General features: G+C 38.3%; 1 protein-coding gene across 1 annotated transcript in view; it reads right to left on the reverse strand.

The window, feature by feature from the left end:
• Positions 1 to 1,128, reverse strand: part of Tdrd9 (tudor domain containing 9) — a 90,428-nt gene extending 89,300 nt beyond the window's left edge. Inside the window, exon 1 of the mRNA XM_020187185.2 lies at positions 1,050 to 1,128. Coding sequence (XP_020042774.2) covers positions 1,050 to 1,109 — 60 coding nt within the window. The 5' untranslated portion in view covers positions 1,110 to 1,128. The remainder of the gene's footprint in view (positions 1 to 1,049) is intronic.
• Positions 1,129 to 10,436: the final 9,308 nt, after the last annotated feature.

The raw sequence follows: 10,436 nt of genomic DNA on the forward strand, positions 1-10,436 counted from the left end.
AAAAATATATGATCAAAGTCATTATCCTGACTTGAGTAAAAAAGAAATGTATTAAAAAGACAATCAAGAAAAGCCCTAATTTGTTGAAGAGTCTTCAATACTCTCTTGTTCATCCTACAGTTGCCTACAGCAGCAACATGACCTACTGCAAAGGTCAGGCTGCATTCATGTAGTGCCAGCATGTGAGAATATGGTCACCCTGCAGGGTAGAGGAGAAAAAACGTTTCCCTAAACAAATGAAGATTTGACTTTTAGAGGCAAAACACTTCACAATTTAGAAAGCAACTGGTTTCCAATTAACAGCAAACTCTCCAGCAATTCCATGCTATACTGATATGCATATCCCAAACAAATTGCTACCAAGGGCATACTAGGTTTATTTGTTTAGACTGCATAATTATTCTAAGTTCTTGGCTATTTTGGTATTGATGCTTTTTGTTTTATCTTTTTTGTTCAAATAAAGAAGGATATTAACCATTCCCCCACAACATGTACTTACTCTCAACCCACATTTCCAATAGCAGTTACATACACTATCCTCAAACTCCAGTGCCCTACTTCCAAAATGGGAACTGCAGGTCATTCACATGGTGACAATCCTACTTTAAACCATAGTGCTTGTTCAACCAAAAGCAGGACTCCCAGACCCAGCATTTCATTATAGTCAACTATTATTAGATCATTTTCAGCAATCTGGAGAAAGAGTTAGAATTCAATGCAATATAGTAACCAGAAAGTATTCCACACTGTGACCACAGGAGAATGCTATCAAGCATACTTCCTGGGAAGACCTGGAGTACTACACCTGAAAACAAATTTTAAGAGACTGGATCCAATTTTTCTGTTAAAATCAGGAGAAACAAGCTGGGCATGGTGGTTCACACCTGTAATTCCAGGACTTGGGAGGTTAAAGCAGGAGGATCACAAGTTTAAGGTCAGTCTAGACTACAAAGTAAGACCCTGTCTTAAAAAAGAAAAATAGGAAGAAATAAAACTAAACAATAAGTATTAACTCTAAATATTTCTGTTACTTACAAAATAAAATTTACCTTCACAAAACGTGAATTTGTTCTTAAAAGTTTTCGGACTACTAACAGCAGAAAATCCATTTCTTCAGTTCGTTCATGTACCTACAAAATAAAGAAGAAGGCACCGTCACAAAATATCAAGCAATGCATACATCACTGTGAATGAGTGGAGGACTAAACCAATTCTCTTTACTCAATGCAGCTCTTCAGAGAACCAGTCTCACGCCTGGTTAAAAAGAAGCAAGAGCATCTGCCTCAGGCCATAGGGTACTATGTGAGTCACTGTCACCACAATGCTTCTCTTTAGGGACCACTGGCATTGTCACAGAAATACTGAATTTCCTTGGCCCTGCCCACTTAATGTCCACAGTGCCTGCCCAGGTCACTATGACAATCAAGAACATCCCCATCCCTCTCAAGGACTCATGGGCCAAACTCTCTATCATGGTTAAAAGTTCACTGTTATTCTAGCAAATGCAGGAATGAAGCCAAACTAGTCTAACACTGGCATGTTCCATGATGTACAGAACTGAAGTTCAGAAGTTAGGCATGGGATAGCCCTGGAAAATTTTGGCAGGTCAAAAGCAGGTAACCAAAACAAAGTTAGGGTCTGAGGCCAAGAGGTAGAACCTCAAAAAATCCAGCAAAGGAGTACACTCTAGGAAGCAAGAAGATGCAGACCAAATTGCTCAAGGCTTATGGCTGCTCCACCCTCCCCACTTTCTAGAAGCAGTCAGGGGCAAAGGGACCTTATTCCTTCCTTTTTTTTTTTTTTGCAGCGCTGGGGTTTGAGCTCAGGGCCTACACCTTGAGCCTCTCCATCAGCCTTTTTTTTGTGATGGGCTTTTTCAAGATAGGGTCTCATGCACTATTTGCTGGGGCTGGCTTCGAACCTCAATCCTCCTAATCTCTGCCTCCTGAGTAGCTAGGATTATAGGCGTGAGATCCTGGTATCCAGCAAAGAGACACTTTTCTAAAAGAACCCAGTTACACTACACTTGGTCAGGATACCTCAGTGTACAAGGGGACAGTAAGATTCAACATCTCCCTGCCAAAGCAGAGACAGCCACTGAGTTTGAACAATGAAGTCCTCTCCTCAGGGTAAAGGCCTGATGCTGTATTCCATGCAGCTAATTATACTGCAGGCCTTTCTGTTAGCCTCACTTCCCACAGAGCAGACATACCCAGTCATATAGAAAAAAGAAGAGATCACAAGCTGGAAGGTATTCGATGTTCATGTACAACCGCTAGCAATTCTCAGAAAACACCATGAAATCTCATTCTTATCTCACCCCATCACCAACTCAAGACACCTCCTCAACCTACATCTCCTTCTCTTCCCTAAAAAAGAAAATCAAGGCTATCACTAGTGAAGGGCCCTGAGAAAGCATGATCTCTCCTCAGCTTTTAGGCCCTACATCCTTACTTAAGAATTACAGCCTCTCCTCTAAATTTCCTTGAGTCCAGCCCTTTCAATTCTTCTGTCCACAGGACCCCAGTCCCTTCCTGCTACAAGCCTTTCCTTAGCACAAACGCACACCTCAGCAGACGCCAGTTTCTCTGGGTAGGCAAGAAGGGCTAAGAGCAGAAACTATGACTTAATTGTCTTTACAGGTACCCAAAAAGGCATCACTTTCACAGGAAGTACTTGAAAAAATGTTCACTGAATGAATGATATGCCTGAAGTTAGCTTATTCTTTTTCAAAAGCTGAGAAGCCAAAATACTTACTTCATTTTTAACTGCCTGGCTATCTTCAACCTTAGGTTTTACATTTCTTTTGAAATTAAAATTATCCCAGAGAACATGAACAGAACTATCTGTAAACATAAAACCTCAGGTATACCAATCATTCATTCCTGGATGCAGGGGATTCAGTGGCAGGTCATGTACCATGGGGGAGAAGAGGGGCAATACAACTGTATAGCTCCTAGCCACTCCCATTGCAGGGAAGCTTTGCAAAGTAGTCAATTTCTATCCAACCTTTAAGAAAGAATGAAGTCTATAATGCATTATAAATGTGCTTTCAGTAATAACTCTGAGTGTTAATGGTCTCAATTCTTTAATCAAAAGGCACAGACTGTCAGACGGGTTAAAGAACAAGGCCCAACCATTTGTTGCCTACAGGAAAAGTACCCCACTGACAAACACAAACACAAACTGAAAGGATGTATAAAAGGGTAGGAAAAGATTTTCCAAGCAAACACAGCCTGAAAGCAAGCATGAGTAGCTATAGTCATATCGAACAAAGCAGACTTCAAACCAAATTTAGTCAGAAGAGACAAAGAAGGTTGCTTCATATTGATGAAGGGAACAATCCATCAGGAGAATATAAGAATTATAAGCATATATGCTCTGAATGTCAGTGTACCCAATTTCATAAAGGAAACACTATTGGACATAAAAATTCAGATAGACTGAAACACAATAATAGTGAGTGACTTTAGTACCTCATTCTAACCGGCAGGTCATCCAGACAAAAAAATCAGTAAGGAAATTTCAGAATTAAACAACACCATAGATCAAATGGACTTAACAGACATCTGCAGAATATTCTTCCCAAAAGCCATGGAATACACATTCTTTTCAGTAGCCATGGAAATTTTTCTGAAACAGATCATATCTTTGGACATAAAGCAACTCTTAAAAAATACAAGAAAACTGAAATAATTTCCTGTATTATATCAGACCACAATGGAATAAAACTAGAACAAGAGAAACTACAGAAAATATTCAAACACATGGAGACTGAACAATTCACTTTTGAAAGATCAGTGGGGTCACTGAAGAAATGAAGGGAGAAATAATTATTTGATTCAAGTAAAAATGAAAACACAACTTACCAGACTTTTGGGGCACAGCAAAAGCACTGATAAAAGGGAAGTTTATAGCTATGAGTGCCTACATTAAAAAATCAGAGCGATTCCAAATAAATAGCCTAATGATGCACCTCAAGCCCTTAGAACAGCAAGAACAAGCCAAACCCAATAAAAGCGGTAGACAAAAAGAAATAATAAAGATCAGGACAGAAATTAACAAGACAGAGACTAATTTTAAAACCAATGAAACAAAAAGCTGGTTCTTCAAAACAATAGAAACAATTGATAATTTTTAGCCAAACTAACAAAAAAAGAGGGAGAAGACAGAAATTAATACAAAGGAAGTATCACAACAAATATCAATGAAAACTTAGAGGAGCATTAGGGAATACTTTAAAAACCTATATTCTAATAGACTGAGAAATATTAGAAAAATGGATGAATTTATAGATACATATGACTACCAAAATAATCAGAATTTAAAACACCTAAGCAGATCTATAATAAACAATGAAATTAAAGCAATTAATAGTCTTCCTCCCGACCTCCCCCCCCAAAAAAAAGCCTAGGATTGGACAGATTCACACCTCAATTCTGAATTCTACCAGACATTTAAAGAAAAACTAACACCAAATGACTCCATAAAATAGAAAGGGAAGGAATACTACCAAACTTATTCTATAAAGGACTGGAGGTGTAGCTCAAGGTGTTGAGTAACTACTTTGCAAGTATGAAGACCTGAGTTCAAACCCCAGTCCCACCAAAAAAAAAAGGCAAAGGGAATTTTTAGGACTGGTGGAATCGCTCAAGTGGTAGAGTGCTTGCCTAGCAAACATGAGGCCTTGAGTTCAAACTCCAGTGCCGCCAAAATTTTAAAAATATTGTCAAACTTATTCTTTGAAGCTAGTATTAATCCTGTGCCAAAACCCTATAAGGACACAATTAAAAAAAAGAAAATTATGGACCAATTTTCCTGATGAATATATATGTAAATATCCTAAATAAAACAACATTAAAAAATCATAAACCATGATCAAGTTGATTTCATTCCAGGGATGCAAGCATGGTTCAATATATGCAAATCAATAAATGTAATATACCACATAAACAGAATCAAGGACAAAAAATCACATGATCATCTCAATAGATGCAGAAAAAGCCTTTGACAAAATTCAATAGCCTTTCATGATAAAAGCTCTGAAGAAATTAGGAATAGAAGGCACATTCCTCAACATTATGAAGACTATATATGACAAATTTATAACCAACATTGCACTAAATGGGGGAAAAACTGAAATCATTTCTTCTAAAGACAGGAACAAGACAAGGGTGTCCACTCTCTCCAGTCTTACTCAATAAAGTACTGTAATTCCTAGCCAAAGCAATAAGGCAAGAGAAAGAAATAAAAGGGATTCAAATGGGAAAGTCGTCAAATTATCCCTACTTGCTGACTATATGATCCTATACTTAAAAGACCCTAAACACTCCTCCAAAAACTCCTAGATTTGATGAACACTTTCAGCAATGTAGCAGGTTAAAAAATTAACAAAAATCAGTAGCTTTCCTATATGCCAACAAGGAACACACTGAGAAAGAAACCAGGGGAAAGAAATGACCCAAACAATGTACACACATGTGAATAAATGAATAATAAAAAAATTTTTAAAAAAAGAAACCAGGAACAGCCTCAAAAAAAAAAAAAACCTAAGAATAAATGTAAGGAAGTGAAAGACCCCTACAATAAAAACTATAAAACCCTGAAAAAAGAAATTGAAGACACCAGGGGATGGAAAGACCCCTTATGTTTATGGATTGGCAGAATTAATATTGTGAAAATAGATTCATTACAAAAAGCAATCTACAGATTCCATGCCCAATGTCATTCTTCACAGAAATACAAAAGTCAATCCTAAAACTCAAGGGACATAGAAGATCCCAAATGGCAGAAATCCTAAAACTCAAGGGAACATAGAAGATCCCAAATGGCAGAAATATTCCTGAGCAAAAGGGCAGTGCAGGAGATACTATAATACCAGCCTTCGAATTATACCACAGCGCCACAGTATCAAAAACAGCTACTGGCATAAAAACAGACCTGAGACCAACGAGGTTAAAAAAAAGACCCAAAAATAAGCTATAGCCATCTGATTTTTACAAAGGAACCCAAAACACACATTGGAAGAAAGACATCCTCTTCAACAAGTGGTACTGATTACCCACACATAAAAGACAGAAAATAGAACCTATCTCCCACCCTATACAAAAATCAAATCAAAATGGATCAAAGATCTTAATGAAAGACTTCAAATTTTGAAACTACTACAAGAAAACATAGGGAAAACCCTGGACGATACAGACACAGGCAATTATTTTCTGAATAGGAGTTCCAATTGCCCAGGAAATAAGAGCAGGAATTGACAAGTGAGATTGCATCAAATTAAAGTTTCTGGGAGTGGCAGAGGGTTCAAGTTGTACAGTGCCTGCCTAGCAAGCATGATGCCGAGTTCAAACCCCAGTACCACAAAATAAATAAAAGCTTCTGCATGTAAAAAAAGAGACAATTATCAGAATCAAGAGACAACCCATAGAATGGGAGATAATCTTTTCCAGCTATTCAATGGATAAAGGGTTAATATCCAGAATATGTAAAGAGGTAAAAAATTAAACACCAAAAAGAATAATTCAATAAATATGCAACTGAATTGAGCAGATAATTCTTAGAAGTAGTAGTGCAAATGGCTAATAGATGAAGAAATGTTCATAAAGGAACTGCAAATCAAAACTACACTGAGATTCCATCTTACCCAAGTTAGAATATCAATCACTAAGAAACAAACAACAACAGATGCTGGTGAGAATGTGGGAGGAAAGGGACTCTCATAAACTGCTGATGGGAATGTAAACCATACGAAAATCAGTAATGGAGGATCACCAATAAGCTAAAAACAGATCTACATTATGGCCTAGCCATACCACTCCACTCTTGGGCATCTATCTGAAGAATGTAAGTCAACATATAAAAGAGATGTCTGTACACCTATGTTTTTTTGCTTTTGATTTTGGCAGTACTGGGGTTTGAATTCAGGGCCTCACACTTGCCAGGCAGGTGCTCTACCACTTGAGCCACTCTGCCAGCATGTACACCCATGTTTTTCACAGCACTATTCCTGGACTATGGAATCAGTCCAGGTGCCCCTCAACTAATGAATGGATACAGTGAATACAGAATACAGGATAAATACAGAATATGGCTAAAGTGGTAGTGTGCCTGACTAAAAAATGTGGTATATTTACACAATGGACTATTATTCAACCACAAAGAACAATGAAATAAAATCATTTCGAGGAAAACAGATGGAAATAGAGATCATCACATTAAGTGAAATAACCCAAACTAAGACAAATACAGCATGTTCTATCTCTTATGCAGAATCTAGACCTTAAAAAATGGATGACAGTAGTGTAAAATGGGGACTGTTTGGGAGTGGGACCTAGCAGGAGGAGGGAGGGTAAAAGGAGATGGTGAAGAGGGGTCAATATGATTGAAGTGCTTTATACATGTGTATGAAAGCAGAATAATGAAACCTATTAAGATTATTTAAAAAGGAAGAGGATGAGAAAGAGAAATAGAGGGGGTGAATTTGATCAAAGTACTTCGTATGCGTGTATGGAAATATCACAATGAAACCCTTCGCACAATACACACTAATAAAAATATTTAAAAAACAGAAGAAAGCAAGCTGAGACAGGCACAAAGACAGGGTTTACAATATTTTATCAGAAACTTTTCTTTTGGTGGTACTGGGGTTTGAACTCAAGGCCTTGTGCTTGCCACAGTTCAAGTGGGTTACCACTTGAGCCACATCCTCAGCCCTTTTGTGCTTTAGGTTTTAGGCATTTTTTGAATAGGATCTTGAATTAATGCCTGAGTGTGCCTGGATGGTGATCCTCCTATTTATACTTCCGCAGGGGCTAGGGTAACAGGTGTGCACCACCACACCAGCATTTATTGAGATGCCGGGTCTCATAAACTTTTTGTTGGGCTGGCTTCAAACTGTGATCATCCCTATCTCCACCTCTTGAATAGCTCTGATTACAGATTTAAGTCACCTCACCCAGCTTTATTAGAAGCTGTGTGTGTGTGTGTGTGTGTGTGTGTGTGTGTGTGTGTGTGTGTGTGTTTGTGTGTGTATGGCACTGGGTCCTGAACTTGGGGCCTCACACTTGCTAGGCATGCACTTTTAACACTTGAGCCATTCTACCAGCCCTATTAGAGGCTTTTTAAAGAAAGGTAAATACATTAAAATCTTGTTTATGTTATTGAATTTTTTTCTCCTTGTGATGTTAGGGATCAAATTCAGGGCCTTGAACATGCTATGTAAGCACTCAACCACTGAGCTATACCCCTGGCCCAATTTTTTAAAAAACTATTGTTGCCCTTGATTTACTAAAGAAAAAGTTCTGTGGCTGGCTGAAAACATCTATACACAATGAAAGTTCTTGTAACTCTCTGAGTCTCCATCAGGGGCTTTCCACCCTCCCTGAAGAAGGTCAAATGGCCCATGGTATTTCTGAACAACTACTCTAGTTCTACAAGTGTACAGGCCAAAGGCCCTAGACAGTAAATAAACAAGCCAAAGAAACTGCTCCAATAAAACCAGCCTTACAAAAGGAGATGCCAGATCTGATCAATAGCTGCAGCCTGCCAATCAATCTCTGCTCTAAATAAAGTATCTTTTCATAGGCCTCAACATCCCACCCATATTTTGAGACAAAGAACAAAGAATAAAATCAAAATTCACAACCACAAGCAGAAAGGGCAGATGTAGACCCAAAGTACCTGGTGACCCATTTCAAGAGGATACAGGCACCCACATGTAAACAGGGACCCACACAGAAGGGCAGAGTACTCACTTCGTCGATGAAGACATGTGTGAATTCCATCAAACTCTTGGCACTTACAATTTTCTGAAGCAGGACTCCAGTGGTCATATAAATTAGCTTGGTGTCTTCTGTTGCTATTTTCTCTAGCCCTACCTAAAATTGGGGAAGGAAAAGGTTTAAATGGCTCCAATTTTACCACCAAAAGTGGGTATGCCCATTTTATAATGGAGGTAACAAAGGGAATAAAAAATTATTGTACTTCAGAAATATATAAACATATAAGGCCAAATCCCAGTACTGCCAAAAAAAAAAAAAAAGATCTATGTGTGTGTGTTAAGATGTGCTCAAACTGCTTTTGCTAAAAAGCATGGATTCGTACTCAGGCCCATGAATTAACTAAAAGCAGGAGAAAAGTATGGCATCTCTCTTTCATTTTGTATCTGTTTTGCTCTAAGCCATTTTCTTTGCAGTTACTTTGCGATCACCTCGGATTCCAGAAAGGACAGAATAATAACATCTTCATGACAAGGGGCTGAAAATACCCTCAACAGTAGAGCTGCCTCAGGATGGACCACCCTCCAGATGGAACCTCTTCCAGAACAAGGACTGAGATAATGACCAACCAAACCACACCTGTGACTAGAACTATTTAACTATGTATACCTTACCTCTCTCCCCCTGCTCCCAGTTCTTTGTCTATTGAAACTTGCAGATCATGTTTGTACCCAAAAGTTTGCTGAAGATGGGCTAAGTGCTTACTTTGCCTCTTCCAAGCCATGTAATAAATCTCCTTTCTCTGCCTTCACCATGCCTCTTTATTGGGTGTACAGGGGCAAGTAGCTGGCTTGTGGAATCCCAGGAGCTTGGGCCTTGGGTACAAAACTTTATATATACATATATATATATATATATATATATATATATACATATATATATATATATTCCAAATTAAAAGTCTCAAGTTAATTTCTTTCTTCTCTTTTGGATGGAGACTAGCTTATCTAGTTATACTGCCTACAACATTTTCATATTTCAACAACTCTGTTTGCAGACACCTTCTAGAATACAAAGGTATAATTAAAGGTATAAAATTATAAAATCTATGAGCCTAAGAATTATCATTTCTTTTTATTTGACTGGGAAATAAATTTGTTTTCAAGAAATTCAGTTTCAAGGCCAGGCTCATTGACTCACACCTGTAATCCTAGCTACTTGAGAGGGAGAGATTGGGAAGGTTGCAGTCAAGGACAGCCCAGGCAAAAAACTGGCAAGAGCCCACCTCAATCAATAAGCTAGGTATAGTGGTGCACACTGGGACTCCAACTACACAAGTGGCTATAGGTAGAAGGATCATGGTCTGAGGCCAGTCAGGGAAGAAAGTAAGACTCCATCTGAAAAACAACCTAAAGCAAAAAGGGCTGGAGGTGTGCCTCAGTGGTAGAGCACTTGCTGTAAGCTCAAGGCCCTGAGTTCAAATCCCAGTACTACACACACACACAAAAAAAGAAATTGTTTCACTAGTTTTTAAAACAATGCCAGTTCTGCTCTAAAGTAAACGGTTTCATTTTAATTTCCAATACAAAATAATCATGTTCTAACATCAAGTTACATAGAATAAAAAATTAACAAAGAGAGAAAGGTTTGCTTTCTCTTTCTTCTCCATCTCACCTGATAGCCCACCAAGCCACCCAGAGTCCAAGAGCGCTC

This window comes from Castor canadensis, chromosome 3 (genome assembly GCF_047511655.1).
Source record: "Castor canadensis chromosome 3, mCasCan1.hap1v2, whole genome shotgun sequence".
NCBI classification, from domain to species: Eukaryota; Metazoa; Chordata; class Mammalia; order Rodentia; family Castoridae; genus Castor; species Castor canadensis.